The sequence below is a fragment of the Microcaecilia unicolor genome, chromosome 13 (assembly GCF_901765095.1).
Source record: "Microcaecilia unicolor chromosome 13, aMicUni1.1, whole genome shotgun sequence".
Taxonomy (NCBI): domain Eukaryota; kingdom Metazoa; phylum Chordata; class Amphibia; order Gymnophiona; family Siphonopidae; genus Microcaecilia; species Microcaecilia unicolor.
The window spans coordinates 65934055-65951845 of NC_044043.1; the positions used below are offsets into that span (position 1 = coordinate 65934055).

The window sequence follows — 17791 nt, forward strand, 5'->3', positions numbered from 1 at the left end:
AAAATGTTATCTTAAGGCAATCTCCTGTGACATGCATCCAACTGGCTCCATAGAAAGACAAAGACTGAGGGGGTGGCACACATGCACAGTGCAGCAACTCAAAAATTTCAATTGTATTCTAAGATAAAGAAACTTTCCCATAGGCTCAGTCGGTGACATCACCTATGAAGTGATGACTTGCTATCGTTCTTGGAGATTATAACTAGGACTTTGCACAATACAGAAGCACAAATAGCAACACAAGTGTTTATATAAATAAGCAGAAGACACTGCTCCAAGACCCAATTTCAGGTCTGTTAAGTCACAATAGAGAAAGAACAAGATTCTCCCAGGGCTTTCATTGATCACCAGTACTGCTAGAGAAGTGCCAGTCTGAGCAACAGGGCCATATGAAGATCTGAGCAGTAATAATCCCAACCTAAGTTCAGATCTCTGGGAAAATACCTCAAAGTGCTTAAGGTCTCATCATAATTAATGTCAGCTGGACTCAGAGCAGCCACCATCGCAGTCCTGGAATTCCCACCTAAACAGAGATCAAATGACAGTCACTCTGTGTTCATCAGGTCACATCACTTTACTGTTCCTCTATCTGTCCTGCATGGACTGGCACAGATCTCTTTCCCTGTGAAATACACATCTTCAAATCTCTAATCTATACAATCTCACACTCCACTGCATACATCCCAGTGCTTTTCAGACTTTTGTTTTGTTTGGACTGCCATAAGATATGACAAAACAGTGTGAGCTAAACTTGCTGGGTGCCCCTGGTAACATTCCCTTAAATCTACTGAACTTTAGAGGAGATTTCTTACCCACTCAAGTTAGATATGTAATATTCTATAAAGACATATCTGGTTAACCAGTGTTCAATCAAACCTCCCAGGCCAAAGATTCTAAGCCTGAATGCCAAAAACTAAATACCATTAAAATGAGTGCTGGAAGAAGGCAGCAGCTGGGAAATTATAGGCCATTTAGTTTGACCTGATAAACAGTAAATTAAAGAGTTGGATTTGTAGTCAAGGTTTGCCTTTTTACAGATGATATCAAAATCTGCAACAGGGTAAACACTCTGGAAAGTACAGAAATGAGAAGGGAATGTGGCAGCTAAGATTTAATGACAAAATATTCAAGGTCACACATCAGATATGCAAAAGACAAAAAGGAGTTGTACAGTATAGGGGGTTAAATTCTCCTATGCACAAAAGAAGAGTGAAAGCTGGGGGTTATTACATCTGATGATCCTCAGGTGGCCAAACAAGTAGATAAGGACAGCAAAAACCATAAGGATGCCTGGGAGAGGAATGTCAAGCAGGTAAAAAGTGAATATGCCCCTCTCATGTTATGATGGAATCCGCTGAGAAACAGTTGTGATCAGCTGACTATAAGTATTTTAAATAAGTCAACCTCTCGTGAGACCTCATTTGGAGTACTGTATGCAGTTCTGGAAACTGTGTCTTCCAAAGTATATAAACCAGATGGAGCCTATCCAGAGGGTAGCAATGGTCAACAACCTTTGTCATAAAGCATATGGAGTCAGGTTTAAATATCTAAATATATATATTCTGGAGGACAGGTAACATGATGGACATATTTAAATACTTCTAAGGTATAAATTACTACTACTACTTATAATTTCTATAGTGCTACTAGACTTATGCAGTACTGTTCACTAAACATGTAAGAGACAGTCCCTGCCCGCCAGAGCTTACAATCTAATCAATCAAGATAGGCAAATGTGACAAACAAGGGATTAGGGAATTACTTATGGTGGGAATGTTGAAACAGACATGGGTACTGAACAAGTGAATAGGAGTTAGGAGTTAAAAGCAGCCTCAAAAAGGTGGACTTTTAGCTAAATTTGAATACAGCAAGACAGAGCTTAACTCAGGAAGTCTACTCCAGGTATACGGTGCAGCAAGATAAAAGGAACAGAGTCTGGAGTTGGCAGTGTAGGAGAAGGGTAAAGATAAGAGATTTACCTGATGAAAGGAGTTCCTGGGGAGGAGTGTAGGGAGAAATAAGAGTGGAGAAGTACTGAGGGGCTGCAGAGTGAATGCACTTGTAAGTCAAGAGGAGTTTGAACTGTATGTGGAAACAGATAGGGAGCCAATGAAATGACTTGAGGAGAGGGATAATATGAACATAGCGACACTGGTGGAATATAAGTCGTACAGCAGAATTTTGAATAGATTGAAGGGGAGAGAGATGGCTTAGTGGGAGACCTGTGAGAAGCAAGTTGCAGTAGTCTAAGCTAGAGGTGATAAGAGTGGTAGTGTGCTCAGAAAGGAAGGGATGAATGTTGGAGATGTTATAGACAAAGAAACGACAGGTTTTAGCAGTCTCTTGGATACGTGCAGAGAAAGAGAGAGGAGTCAAAGATGACCCAAGGCTAAGAGTTGATGAGACAGTGGGGATAAGAGTGTTATCCACAGATAGAGAGAATGAGGGAAAAGGAGAGGTGAGTTTAAGGGGAAAGATAAGCAGCTTGGCCATGTTTAGATTCAGCTGGTGGTGAGACACTTTTAGTGTATGCTCTGGTGGATCCTCATCCACAAATACACCAATATTTCAAAAAAGTCTCAAAAAAAATATATAATATGGCACAAATGTTGAAAAACACTAATTTATAAAAATTAATGCATAATTTAGTGAGCACACAGGACCTCCGTTATTCTGTGCTCAGAAAGGATATAAATATGATAAAAATAAATAAATGAGTCTGATGCGAATACCCAAAATAGATGCATAAAGGAAAAAAGCATCGGCAGTGGTAAGTCCTTTATTACAGTTTACTTATCCTGCGACTATACATCTAAAGAGTGGATTCTTTGTCTTTGTATTTCTATTTTTTAACATCAGGTGCTGCATCTATTATGATGGTTAGTTTTAAACAGCACAGGATAAAATCTGCACCATCTATTTTGGGTATTCGCATCACAGACTCATTTATTTATTTTTATCATATTTATATCCTTTCTGAGCACAGAATAACGGAGGTCCTGTGTGCTCACTAAATTATGCATTAATTTTTATAAATTAGTGTTTTTCAACATTTGTGCCATATTATATATATTTTTTTGAGACTTTTTTGAAATATTGGTGTATTTGTGGATAGGATGTGTGCAGATATTGTTTGATACTAAACTTTATGCATTGATTTTATGATATATGCATATACACCCTTTTTATACATATATATTTAAAACATATTCTTTAAGCCTGCCATGTTGCCATAAATAACTGAGCGTTTTCTGCTTTATCTATAGGATTACAATTGTAGCAGAAGCCTTGCTTTCATTCTCTTTGAGCTTAATATTCGTATATTTATATATCACAAGGTCAGTTTATCTATGATACTTAACTTATATGGTTACATCATATATATCATATATTATTTACTAATTGGTTGTAAGTGTGTTTTATTTATTTATTTCACTGTATTTTGAGTTTTTTCGTTATACTTCATTTTGATGTTTTTTTCTGCTAATTTTTAGATGTCATCCTTCTTTGATTGGTAATATACAACACCTTTATCGTATGTTATATATAATCTAATATTTTTTTAATAATTTAATAATTTAAGTATTTATTATATATTTGAAAACTATATATGCATGTATGTTTGAGTATATGTATTTTTACATGTATGGATTTTATATGTATGTGTATGTATATGTATATGTGTATGTATATATATGTATATGTGTATATATATTATAGCATTTCTGCAATACTAATAAGTTTTTTACAAAAAGTTTTTTTTATAAAAAATGTTTTTATTAATTTTTTAATTCTACATGGAATTTATGTTTATACACATTTAACGTTCTACATTTATTTTACTTTTGTTCTGCATGTTTGTTATATTACCATTGTTTGGTTTGATTTCATAGACTCCTGAAGAAGGCGTCTGTAGCGCCGAAACACGGCTGTGTTGAGTCGAGTGTATATTTAAATAAAGAGATTGTTCCTAATCTACGTCGCCTACTAGTGTTGTTCAAGAGCCTACTCCTCCTACTCCCCCTTTCCTCAGATTCTACTTTTCGTAGGAATTTGTGTACCTCCACCCTTGTGGTGGTTTGGCTTGCTTGAAAGAAGGTTGAATCAGGAGTAATCTAAGGAGATATTTCTTAATAAAAAGGAGAACAGATGCATTGAACAGCCTCCCAGTGAAGGTGATGGAGACAAGGACAGTATCAGAGGTCAAGACAACACTGGACAAGCATAGAGGATCTCTGAGGGAGAAGGAACAGTAAATACTGGGCTGTTGGACTGCATGTGCAGACTACATAGTCGTATACTCTTTTTTTCTGACATTATGTTTATGTTCCTGTGAACTTCTGAGGACTGAAAAATGATTATACAACAAATTGTTCATAAGTGCCAGAAGGTTTAAATCTAAGTGTCCCACCTTACCTAGGTTTTCACGAAGCAGCCAAGTGAGCACAGAATCACGATATGGAATAAAATCAGTCTTCTTTTTTTTCTTACTCTATAATAGGAAGAAAAAACATGACTGAAAACAATGTTACAAAATTACTCTCAACATTTCCATTTTTGCATAACTGAGTGCATAGGTTATCAATCACATAAACGCATGCATAGGTACAACATATGAATCCATATGCTTTCGTACAATTAGCTAAGGGATTATAGAGGCACATCTTTGCACCTTCTCTGAGACCGCTATAGTGCATGAAGGTACTGGTGAGAACAGGTGCATATAAGTGCATGCTTTTTAAAATATGCACACAAATGAAAAATCCCATCCCACTCCACTTATATGCTGGGGAATTTCACAAACAAGAAAACACGGGGATCATTTTATAAAGCTTTTCCATGTGTGAAGCCAGTTTTACATATGAAAATGGTCTCTTATAAAACTGAATACAAGTATAAAATGCATTTTAAAAGTATGCAGGTTGAAAGTAACCTACAGGTGTTTCCAGGGACACAGTTTGGTTACAACTGTGGCTTTCAATAACTCCTGTCAGGTCAACAAGCAAATACCCAAAGTCCAAGACCCGAATGAATAGCAATCCTAACAATGTATAGTATTTTTGGGACCTTGGCCACATCATGTGGTGGTACAACTATCTCAAGCCACCATGATTTACACGCTCACTTTGTCATCTGTCCTTTTTTTTGTAGAAACATTCATTTCATTAAATTTATTGTGAATTTTTTTTTAATCATTTATTTACAATTTTTTCATTTTACAAGGATCACTTGCAAAACAGTAAAACAGAGATGATTGTACATTAAAACAATATTAGAAGAAAACAATCTCAACAAGATAAATGGATTTTATACAATCTTTCTCTTTCTTAGACCACAAAATAAATAGGGAGAGTGAAACAAGACAAGGAGATCAATTTAAACAACAGCAAACAAAGAAAACGTGGTATTAACCCGATTATCCCCAGTTATTATTTATCTAAATCATTATTCCACATTGATCATCTGGTTGGTTTCTTCAAGACCATAACGGTGCATAGTCCGTCAATTTCATTGGAAACATACTTATTGTCCAATATTAGTGAAAGTAATACACCTGATTTCATTTTTTTTCCCTTTTAAAACAAGAAATTGTTTAACAATACAAACCCTTGAATCTCCAATCCAATTCCCACTGATTAAAGTAATCCCAGTTTCACAGGCTTCACTCCTTTTGAATTAATATACTAAGAGGAATCATTTCAGAGGAAAAAAAACATTAGGAGTCATACCCAGAACTCTGGGAAAACAACAATCTCGATATTAATCATCTGTAACAATATTCATTTTGTTCAAATTTTTCTGGTCTTTTATCATTTTCAAATCTTAACTGTTTCCTACTTCAGTAGAACTTCATTTGCTGTATATTCTCAAAGGATTCGATTATCCATGTGGCTCATTAACAAGACTATATCTGAAGCAAAGTCATTCTCTACCACCGTCAGGTCCTGGAGCACCCTCCAGATGACATTCAATGCAACCTCCACGGGAGCCAAAAACTCCAAGCTGATAACTCTTAAGGGTTTAGGAGTAGCACCGCCGACACGGTTCAGCTGTAAACGACTTCCGTTTCAGCATACACTCCTAACTCACTCCTCCACTCCTTTGGGCATGGTGGTTAAATGATTTTTGAGCGATGAAGTTGTTTCCAGGTCCAAGAGCATCGACGCTCCTTCGTCGGCGCTAATCAAAGGTCTCATCAAACCAGTCATCTATGGGCAGCTCGTCACAGAGCGGTCCCACACTTGTGAATTTTTTTTTTTTAATACTCATCTTATAATTGCATATCTTCCCAATATGTTGGCTCAGGGCATTCTCTGAAAAGCATTCAGAGAAACATGTGTCATGTCAGATAAGAGATCCCCCTTGAGATGACAAATTGAGAAGATATGCAATTTGAGCATTTTTAAATTTCACTATAAACTGAATGACATGAATGTTCACACAAACAAAAAGGACTGATGACGAAGTGAGTGTGTAAAAAAAAGGTGGCTTGAGATACTGTACTACCGCATGACACAGCTGAGGTCCCAAAATTACTATACATGTTAGGATTGTTATAAATTGTCTATTAATTCAGGTCTTGGTCCTTGGGTATTTATAAAATATGAACGTACAATTTGTACTAGTCGAGCTATAAGCTCCAGGAGCTCGTTTGGGTGCCTATTTTGTAAAGGCCCATAGACGTCTAATGTCTATTTCCCTGGTGGTTTGAAATTTCCCAGGATGATGTATCATTGTGCTCCACTTTCCTGGTGTCTTTTTCTTCAGAACTAGACAAGGATACAATTATGCAAAATTACTTTAGAAAGAAAGATTTCCTGTACTATGGAGAGAAAATAGACATTTCCAGATGTCTCTAAGGCAACGCAATTTCTTCAGGTAAAAGCTAGGGTCTTAGCATTAGGGGCTACCTTTTTTTGAAGTTTTCCTCCAAATGTTTGATTACTTTATCGGATGTTAAATATGTTTTCTTTTAACCAGGACCGGGTGGAAAGAATTTTATTAGATAGGAAAATTAAATAATACCATCATGAGTGGTGTGAAGTAACATCGCCTTAAGTTTAGTCCAGGTATGTTGTGACTAGTCGTCCTGATTCCTTAATGGTTTTATTTTTTTAATTTATTGTAATTTTTGCAATGGAATAGTAAACAACTTCACAGCAATATAGGAAGGAAGAAAGAAAGAAAGAAAGAAAGAAAGAAAGAAAGAAAGAAAGAAAGAAAGAAAGAAAGAAAGAAAGAAAGAAAGAAAGAAAGAAAGAAAGAAAGAAAGAAAGAAAGAAAGAATTCCCCCTGAAGCAGAGTGGACTATACTTGAAACATGATCATGTCTAAATTAAGTATTCACTGTGTGAAGTAAAAACGTTTTGAAAAAAAATTTTCTTTTGAAATCAATTGATATACTGGAATACATATATGAAAAAAGCTGGACCCAGTGATACTGATGGAGAATTTATGAATAAGCTGTATCTAACAGCTCTGAAGTCTCCTTATATATTTGATGGTTCTGCTTATTTAAAAATTCTTGTGTTTTTTTTAAAGCTGAATAAAAATGAATTTTTCTGAAAAATAGACAGTGTTATTTTGGACAGATAGCTTTTGGTTTGGAGATTTCATAAAATAGGAATTTTTTTTCACAGGCACTTTGTGTCTATTCTGTATGCAAACTTACTCCTGGGAAATTTAAGTACCCACTTGAACACATAAAACATTATCTACATGTTCAACTCTCTTATAAAATTATCCCAATGAGTCTAAGCAAAAAGGTTAAAAGAGGATAGAGAGAAGCCCCTTCTCCCAATTCCAACGATACCTTGCTGGTGCAGTTATCCTAGTAAAGCAGCATGAACAGCAAGAGATAAAGAGAATACAAGAAGAGAATCAAAACAACAGACATACTACTACTACTTAACATTTCTAAAGCGCTACAATGGTTACGCAGCGCTGTACAATTTAACATAGAAGGACAGTCCCTGCTCAAACAGCTTACAATCTAAAGGACACATGAACAGTGAGTCTGATAGGGGCAGTCAAATTGGGACAGTCTGGATTTCCTGAAAGAGTTAGGTGCCGAACGCAGCATTGAAGAGGTGGGCTTTAAGCAAAGACTTGAAGACGGGCAGGGAGGGGGCTTGGCGTATGGGCTCGGGAAGGTTGTTCCAAGCATAGGGTGAGGCGAGGCAGAATGAGCGGAGCCTGGAGTTGGCAGTGGTGGAGAAGGGTAATGAGAGGAGGGATTTGTCCTGTGAACGGAGGATTCGGGCGGGAATGTAAGGGGAGATGAGGGTAGAGAGCTAGTGAGGGGCAGCAGACTGAGTGCATTTGTAGATAAGAAGGAAAAGCTTGAACTGAATGCGGTATCTGATTGGAAGCCAGTGAAGTGACCTGAGGAGAGGGGTGATATGAGTATATCAGTTCTGGCGGAATATAAGACGTGCAGCAGAGTACTGAACAGATTGAAGGGGGGATGGATGGCTAAGTGGGAGGCCAGTAAGGAGTAGGTTGCAGTAGTCAAGGCAAGAGGTAATGAGAGTGTGGACGAGAGTACGGGTGGTATGCTCAGAGAGGAAAGGGCGAATTTTGCTGATGTTAAAGAGGAAGAAGTGACAGGTCTTGGCTATCTGCTGGATATGCGCAGAGAAGGAGAGGGAGGAGTCAAAGATGACTCCGAGGTTGTGGGCAGATGAGACGGGGAGGATGAGGGTGTTATCAACTGAGACATACAGATCCTTGTTTGCTTTGCAAGGCTTCCCTGAGGCTTACAGTTCTAGATCTACTCTATTTATCTGAAAAAGACTTGCTTTGTATAGTTACTTACTGTAATCAAATGAGCTGCCCTTCTGTCATGCCACAGCATATCTGGCAGGGTAACATTTTAGGTACAAACACATTAAAGCCATGTCGAACAGGCAGTTCAAGGTGGGGACACAATGACTGTACCATACAAGGCCTGGTTTCTGTATAAGAAGATACAATTCCTCTGGGCTTCAAATAAGGGATGCAATTACACAAGTACCATTTAAGAGGAAAGTAAAATGTTTCTTCAGGTGGAACTTGAAATAGATGGTATGGTACAGAACAAAGACACATAGCCCCATCTTGGTTCCACAGCCCATGTCAGCAGTGCTGCAAATCATAATGCCTTTTTTTTCCATGTGTACTCTCTTCCCTTGGCATAACAAAGGGCCAGGTGTCCTCTCATCCTTGCTCCAATTTTGCAGATTTATTATTTATAGACATCAAAACTGAGTGCGCTAGACAACTTCTTTAAGAGCAGTTTTAACTTGAATTCTGAAGGCTTTGGTAAATGCAATACAGCAAAGAAAGTGCATAGTGTACAGACAAACAAGATTAGCTGTGCCTGACTTCCAAGCACTGTACTTACAACCTCTGCCAGCGCTGAGATGACTTTGCCCAATGTTGTGAGCGATTTGTTGATGTTTGCACCTTCCTGTAACAGCATAAATGTCTGTAATTAGAATCTGAAACTGTACACCACTCACAAGTGTGAAGCTATACAAGACTAGTGTTGTAGTTTACTGCTTCCTACTACCTTGCATTTTTATTTTACCTGCATTTAGTTTACTTGAAATTACATTCAGATACAGCAGATATTTCCATGTCCCCAGCAGGATTACAGTACAATCTTAAGGACCAGATACACTAATGTGCATTAAATCAAATTAAAGCACATTAACATGTTAACACATGTTATTAAATGCAAGCCCCCTTATTGTCAATGGGGCCTATTTACTAACTATGTGCATAACTCAGGTTAATGCACATTAATAAATCAAGCCCTAAATGTCTACTTCAGGTAAAAGAGTGAGTGGCATACCCAGGATCACCAAAAACTGTCATTGGGACAAGAAGGATTTTGAAACCTGGCTTCCCTGGTTCTCAGTCCACTGCTAGGCTACTTTCCTAGAAAAGTCAGAAGCTACAATACTCAAACATCATCACCATAACCCAACCATTCTCTCCTTGCCAAGATATGCCATGGTCCCTCAACTCTCCCATCAAGAAGTTTACCTTTAATCGTGTGCCCTTAGCTCCTGTTGAATCTGCTCTCTCACTCCCAGCCAGGTCTACAAGGCTGATCTTACTCACCTGGAAGTGACAGATAGAACAAACAGCATTGGTGAATGGTATATTGTTATCAATTTCTTTAACACCTACTAGCCTACTTTATCCATCAAACAGGTCAAGGCAGAGAACAGACTAAACGGATTAAGAAAAATGGAAAAAGGAACTCCAGAGGTATTGATGGGAACGTACATAACACTCACATAAGCAAGAATAGATCTAAGAGAGGTTCTTCTTTATCTCTAGCCAAACAGGCCAGTGCTCCTACAGCATTCAAAGCACCAAATCCCCAGCAATGCCCTATCAATCCCTTCAAACTATACACCTTCTCAGTGGAGAGATCAGTTTCCATGTCATGTCTCTTCTGTGTGAAGACAATGGTGAAGACTGCATGAGAGCGGCTACTTGTCTCATTCATGTTTGTTGCAGCCACCGTCCTACAGGGAAAAGGCACAATTAACACCAACTCACGTCACAGTATGGTAAGGTTACATAAAGGATTCTGCCCCACCACCAAATCATTAAAAGTAACCAATGGAAAGCTCTTCTTCAACAAGACAGAAAATCCTTACTTTCAGTTAGAAATCAATGCTTTATCATCATTACATAGACAGTGCTGAGCTGTGAACTTTGGCAACTGGCCATGCACAAATGCAGGATATACATATAAGATAAACTGGAAGTGAAAGGAAGTAGGAACCCTTTTGACAGCAGGAGTATTAGCAAGACCTCTCTTCTGCCCGTTTTTCCTTCCTTCTGCCATAAGATAAAAATCTACTTTGTTTCTGATTTCTTCAAGCTTGGTTTTTCGGTGCTTATCCCGGGCTTTCTTGAATTCTGTTTTTGTATTTGCTCTTATTACGTTTACAGAGAAGCTATTCAATAAAATTGTCATCCTTCTGTAAAAAGAAAGTCTTTCTTCATGTTGTTCCTAAGACTACAACTTCCTCTCCCACCCAGACTTATACCATGAACTTTTTTTTTTTTTTACAGCTTCCCTTCCCGCAACAAAATTCTTACCTCTTGTGTATTACTTATACTTCTAGGATACTTAATTGAGTTCCCACACATCTACACAAAGAGCTTATAGTATTGATACCCATTAATTTGCTTTCCCAGTTGCTCTACCTTAGAAAAGCATTTGAAACCCACCTGGCTTTGTTGCCTGCATCCATCAAGTCAGCAATATCTGAGTAGGATGTTACCGCTAGTTTGGACAGGTCTTCCACATAGGGCCCAAGGAGGGGGTGCTCACGCACACGTAGGTTCCCCTTGTTTTTTGGGTTCAGCAAATCTCTGACACGTTCACAATAGATCTCCATGTAACTGACCTATGAAGACATTCACACCAGGGCAATTTGAGAAGAGGATTGTTCCAAGCAACAGAATAGGTTGGGGAAAAGGTATGGAGCAAATCACTGTATAAAAGGGAGACAGCTGTACCAGCAGCAGGCAGCTGCAGAGCAAGATGAACAATCAGGCCAGTGGTGGTAAGACAGCAGGAAGGAGTACGATGTACCAGTTGCAAGGAAGGTGAGTTCCTGGCTCATGCATTGTTACTCTTCCCTCAAACAAATGATTACAACAGTAAGCATATATGATAGGAAGAATTAGAAAAGCTGTGATACTCTCAAGTATTCTCACAGAACTCAAAGGTTCTGTCTGAAGAAAATCAAATACTGTGCATGATAAGCTAATCCACATTTCCAATGATGAGTTGTCAGTCTCTTATCAAGGCTATGATCAACTCTGGGCACTGTTGACACTTTATAAAATACTTTAGTAACGATGTATGGGGGTTAGGATCCTGGGAGCTGTGCAACACTCACCTCCACAGAGTAAGAAACTTCATCATTATTGTTGTCATTGATTTTCTCAAATAGATCTTCACAAAGCTAAAAGGGAGAAAGAAAAGAAAAAAACACTAGTGGGTCACATATTGAAGGCATGGCTTTGTGATGTGTCTCTGATAGGGGACCCTTGGTTTTACCGTGCAAAATAAAATAAACATGTGGAAGGAAAATGGGGGGAAAAGTCTCATAATTCACTGAGGCAACATCCCTCTTGTTCAATTTTAAGAAGCCTTGTTCAAAACCCTTCAGTGATTGGTGTAATCATTGACAAAAAAAAAAAACCCTCCATCCAAATAACATGTGACATTCAAAAGTGATGCTTAATGTCACTTTTTGAATGTCACATGTTATTTGGATGGGGGCGAGATGTGTATGATTACACCAATGACCAAAGGGTTTTGAACAAGGCTGCATCACTTCATGTTCAAGGGTCCTTTCCTTTCAATCAGCATCCCACGTAACTGATGAAGGAAGAGTTGCAGGGAATGGACTGAAATGTTACCATATCCTTCATCAGTCTTCAAAATCTAGAAAGAAAAATCTCCCAATCCATGGATTTCTAGGATTATCACACACTATACTCCCTGTGCACTGAACTGGACTGGCAGGAGATATGCTATAGCTCAATCAGGTTCTAGGCAAAAGCAGTAAAGGGTCTTTACTCCACACCCAGAAGAACTGATTATTGACCCCCCCATTCCTTTGGCTGAGGAGTGGCTCAATGCTCATCTCTTCTTTATCCCACTGCCAGAGAGAAGAGGATATAAGATGGAGAAATGAGCAATTTTAGCCCAGGTCCCAGGGTTTATCACCTGAGGGATAATGCCAGCTTGTGTCTCCTCCTGTTTGCCCATCATGGTGTATGACTTGCCGGCACCAGTCTGCCCATAAGCAAAAATGCAGACATTGTAGCCCTCAAATGCATGCTGGAGCATCTCCTTTCCAATATCATTGTATACACGATTCTGGGAAGCAAAGCATGGATCTTCTTGCTGCAAAGACATAAAAATGGAATTGGCACAAAAACAAACCAAATTTGCCAACGTAAGAGATCTCAGATCTGTAGGCAAAAGGACTTCATGCAACAAAAAAAAAGCAGAGATTTTAGGTCCATCATAACCAATAAAATGCCTATCACTGCAGTACCCACTGCTGGTAACAGATATACAGTCTCACTCATGACTACCCATCATTGATACACAGACCTCACACACTCATATAGACCTGATATCAGTGGCTTTTAGGGAAGGGAATCACAATGTTCTCACACACAGACCTGATCAAGGAAGCTGTTACGCTCTTCTCGTACACAAAGATCTGCTTCAAATGATTATGACCTCATGCTGCTTTCACATACAAGACACAACGCAGCACATCAGACCCACAGCAACACGCCTGCTAACATGATGGTTATCAAGATGGAAGGAAACAGCTGATCAACCCACAATAAATGTTTTTCTGACCATGTTACAATTTTGTAAAGAGAAATAAAACAGAACTAGATAACATTTCTCTTAACAGGATTTAGAAGTGATATCGGAAGCAGGATACTACAGATCAAATATGCAAGCTATTTCCTAGAATAGGGTCAAACCTTTTTCTTCTGTAGAAGCCAACCAAATTTCAGTTTCAGCACCGAAACTGGTCCGAAATCCCTCGGCCAAAAATGCAAGTACATTTTCAGCTGAAGCTGAAACTCAAACTCACCCCCCACCCCCCCAAATAAAGACCAGGTCTCATCTGAAGAGAGGAGGTGCCACTGAGCCACCCCCATCCCAAGGACCTCCCCGGGATTACCTTTTACTGCCCTGGTAGTCTAGTGGCCTCTTCAGGGAAGGAGGTATTCCAGTCACTCCTGCACTCACCAGTTCCTCCATAAAAAATGGCTGCCAAGAGTTCCCACGGGAGGGGGGGTAGTTTTGGCCTTGTGAGACCCAATTTCTGTGTGGGGGGGTGTTAGTGGCAGCAGCAGTCCAGCGAGACCCAGTTTTAAGGGGGGGGAGTAGTGCTAGCAGCCCAAAAGGACCCGCTCTGCTGGGGGGAGGGGGGAAGAGGAGCTGCTATTTTCGGTTTCAGCCGAAACCTATCAGCAAATTTCAGTTACTCATTCCATTTTGGTTGAAACCAAGAACCACAGTTTTATAAGAACATAAGAATAGCCATAATGGGTCAGACCAATGGCCCATATAGCCCAGTAATCTGCCTCCAACAGTGGCCAATTCAGGTCGCAAGTACCTGACAGAATCCCAAATAGTAGCAAGATTCACGCAACTGATCCCAGGGACAAGGGAAAATTAGGTTCTTACCTTGGTAATTTTCTTTCCTTTAGTCATAGCAGATGGAGCCATTACGTATGGGTTATGTCCATCAACCAGCAGGGGAGATAGAGAGCACTCAAACTTTCACAGTGCCCTCTTGGCCAGCTAGCTCCACTGCCTCTTCAGTATTTGAAGCTTCCAAAGCAGTATGGCAAACCGCAATGGGAATCACAAGAGCTTTCCTCACAGTGAACGATGGCCCATCACAAGGGCATGAACTCATAAAGGAGGGAATGCACATCCTCCTGGAGGGAATAAACTCATCCTCCTTATTGTATAAGTGGAGGGGAACACACGCGCCTCCTGGAGGGAATCACACATCCTCCCAACACACTGGAGGGAATGAACTCATCCTCCTATTTATAGAACTGGAGGGGAACACACGCGCCTCCTGGAGAGAATCAACACATCCTCCAAAAAAACATGCTGGAGGGAATGAACACATCCTCCTAAATTTAAACTGAACATGAATCCTGAAGATTGTTTTCCAACTTTCTCCCAAGGAAGGAACTTAAGGAAATTAGAACAGAACCTGAAAAACAGATTCACAGCATACAGACAATCATACAGGGAGGGCTCATGGCTTCATCTGCTATGACTAAAGGAAAGAAAATTACCAAGGTAAAAACCTAATTTTCCCTTCCTTGTCATCAAGCAGATGAAGCCATTACGTATGGGATGTAACAAAGCAATCCCTAGATAGGGTGGGAACAAGTCACACCACGCGCTAGCACTTGTGCACCAAAACGCGCATCCCTCCTGGCAGCCACATCCAGCCTGTAATGTCGGGCAAAGGACAGCTTAGAAGCCCATGTTGCTGCACTGCATATCTCTTGAAGAGAGAGTGCTCCAGTTTCAGCCCAAGAGGAAGAAATCGCTCTAGTAGAATGCGCCTTAAAGGCTACAGGCGGAACCCTGCCGGCCAGCAGATAAGCTGAAAAGATAGTTTCTTTGAGCCAGCGGGCAATAGTGGCTTTAGACGCTGGAGACCCTCTGCGAGAACCGGATAGCAAAACAAACAGATGATCAGAAGTCCTGAAAGAGTTAGTAACTCGCAGATACTGCAGCAGAGTCCTGCGCACATCCAAAAGGTGCAGCTGCCCAAAAGATTCTGGAAACTCTTCCTCTGAAAAAGAGGGCAAGAAAATAGGCTGGTTTAGGTGAAAGGCTGAAACCACCTTAGGCATAAAGGAAGGCACGGTCCGAACCGTGACTCCGGACTCTGAAAATTGCAGAAATGGGTCTCTACAGGACAGCGCCTGGAGCTCTGACACCCGTCTCGCCGAGGTAATGGCCACCAGAAAAACGGCCTTCAGTGTCAAATCTTTCTCCGATGCTCGCCGAAGCGGCTCAAAAGGAGATGCCTGCAGGGTTTTCAAAACTAGCCCCAGGTTCCAAGCTGGACAGGGTGCTCGCACTGGAGGTCGGAGCTGAAGCACCCCTCTAAGAAACCGTGCCACATCTGGGTGAGCAGCCAAAGACACGCCTTCCACCTTACCATGAAGGGAGGCCAACGCTGCCACCTGCACCCGCAGGGAATTATAGGCCAAGCCTTTTTGTACACCTTCCTGCAAAAAGTCCAGAATCTGCGAGACAGGAGCCCGCATTGGAGCAATGGCTCTGGAAACACACCAAGACTCAAACAGGCACCAAATCCTGGCATAAGCCACGGAAGTGGACCGCTTGCGGGCTTGCAGGAGAGTGGAAATAACTTTATTGGAATAACCTTTATCCCTCAATTGCGCCCTCTCAATAGCCATGCCGTAAGACCAAAGCGGCCGGCGTCCTCCATGGCTACCGGTCCCTGAGTCAACAGGTTCGGTACCAGAGGTAACGGCAGAGGAGCCTCCAGGAGCATCTGTCGGAGGTCTGCATACCAAGGTCTCCTTGGCCAATCCGGGGCGATGAGGACCACTTCTCCTGGGTGCAGCCGAATCCGCAAGAGCAGGCGCCCTATCAAGGGCCATGGGGGAAACACATAAAGTAGACCCGGAGGCCAGGGTTGAGCCAAGGCATCCAACCCCGCCGAGCGAGGATCTCTCCGTCTGCTGAAGAAGCACGGGACTTTGGTATTGGCACTTGTCGCCATTAGATCCATCACGGGCTTGCCCCATTTGGCACAGATCTGCAGGAATACTTCGTCTGCCAGATTCCATTCTGCTGGATCGATCTGATGCCTGCTCAGAGAATCGGCCTGCACATTGCTCTGACCTGCAATATGAGCTGCCGACAGACACTGAAGATGCAGCTCGGCCCAGTGGCAAATCAGTTCGGCCTGCACGGCTAGTGCTCTGCACCTTGTTTCGCCTTGTCGATTTATATAGGCCACCGTTGTCCTGTTGTCCGACATCACTCTGACAGCCAATCCTTCCAGGGTCACTTGAAAGGCCAGAAGCGCCTGAAACACCGCTTTCAACTCTAGGCGGTTGATGGACCACTCCGACTCCTCGGGTGTCCATAGACCCTGGGCATGCTTCCCCTTGCAATGTGCGCCCCAGCCCTTCAGGCTGGCATCTGTTACCACTAGGCACCAAACGGGGAGCGTCAGCGGCATTCCTCGCCGCAGCATGCTGTCCGAGAGCCAACACTCCATGCTGAGATGGGCCGCAGGGAGCCAAGGAAGTCTGCATTGGTAATCCTGAAAAATAGGAGACCATCTCCGGAGTAGGGAATACTGTAGAGGTCTCAGGTGCGCTCTCGCCCAGGGTACCACTTCCATCGTGGCTGTCATCGATCCCAGCAGCTGGACAATGTCCCAAGCTCGCGGGCGGGGCATCCTCAGGAGCAGACGGACCTGATTCTGAAGCTTGCACCGCCTTAGCTCGGGTAGGAACACATAGCCCGAGACTGTGTCGAACCTGGCCCCCAAAAACTCTAGAGATTGTGAAGGGGTCAGGTGACTTTTGGCCATATTGACGACCCAGCCTAGAGATTGCAGTACTGAGACCACTCTGGCTGTAGCTTGTAAGCTCTCTGTTGCAGAGTCTGCTCTGATGAGCCAGTCGTCTACGTACGGGTGAACCCTGATACCTTCTCGCCTGAGAAAAGCAGCTACTACCACCATTACCTTCAAAAAGGTTCGGGGAGCTGTGGCGAGGCCAAAAGGCAAGGCCCTGAACTGGAAATGTTTTCCCAACACCGCAAACCTCAGAAACTTCTGGTGCGGGGGCCAAATCGGTATGTGCAAGTAAGCTTCTTTCAGGTCTAGAGACGTGAGAAACTCTCCTGGCTGTACCGCCGCAATGACGGAGCGCAGGGATTCCATGTGGAAATGCCGCACTCTCAGGGACTTGTTCACTTCTTTTAAGTCCAGAATAGGGCGAAAGGACCCACCTTTTCGCGGCACCACAAAGTAGATGGAGTATCGGCCGCAGCCTTGCTTGGCGGGAGGCACCGGGGTCACTGCCCCTAACTGAATCAGACCTTGTAAAGTCTCCTCCACCGCCGCCCGTTTGACGGCAGAACCGCATCGGGACTCCACAAACACGTCTCTTACTGGGGCGTAGAATTGTATTCTGTATCCATCTCTGATCA

General features: G+C 41.7%; 1 protein-coding gene across 3 annotated transcripts in view; it reads right to left on the reverse strand.

The window, feature by feature from the left end:
• Positions 1–17791, reverse strand: part of LOC115482563 (6-phosphogluconate dehydrogenase, decarboxylating) — a 419310-nt gene that overhangs the window by 354005 nt on the left and 47514 nt on the right. For all 3 annotated transcript variants that reach the window (XM_030222452.1, XM_030222450.1, XM_030222451.1), the window contains exons 4-11: positions 12752–12931; positions 11916–11981; positions 11239–11417; positions 10412–10523; positions 10033–10110; positions 9386–9451; positions 4417–4492; positions 445–523 (exon numbers count right to left, since the gene is read on the reverse strand). In XM_030222452.1, coding sequence (XP_030078312.1) covers positions 445–523; positions 4417–4492; positions 9386–9451; positions 10033–10110; positions 10412–10523; positions 11239–11417; positions 11916–11981; positions 12752–12931 — 836 coding nt within the window. The remainder of the gene's footprint in view (positions 1–444; positions 524–4416; positions 4493–9385; positions 9452–10032; positions 10111–10411; positions 10524–11238; positions 11418–11915; positions 11982–12751; positions 12932–17791) is intronic.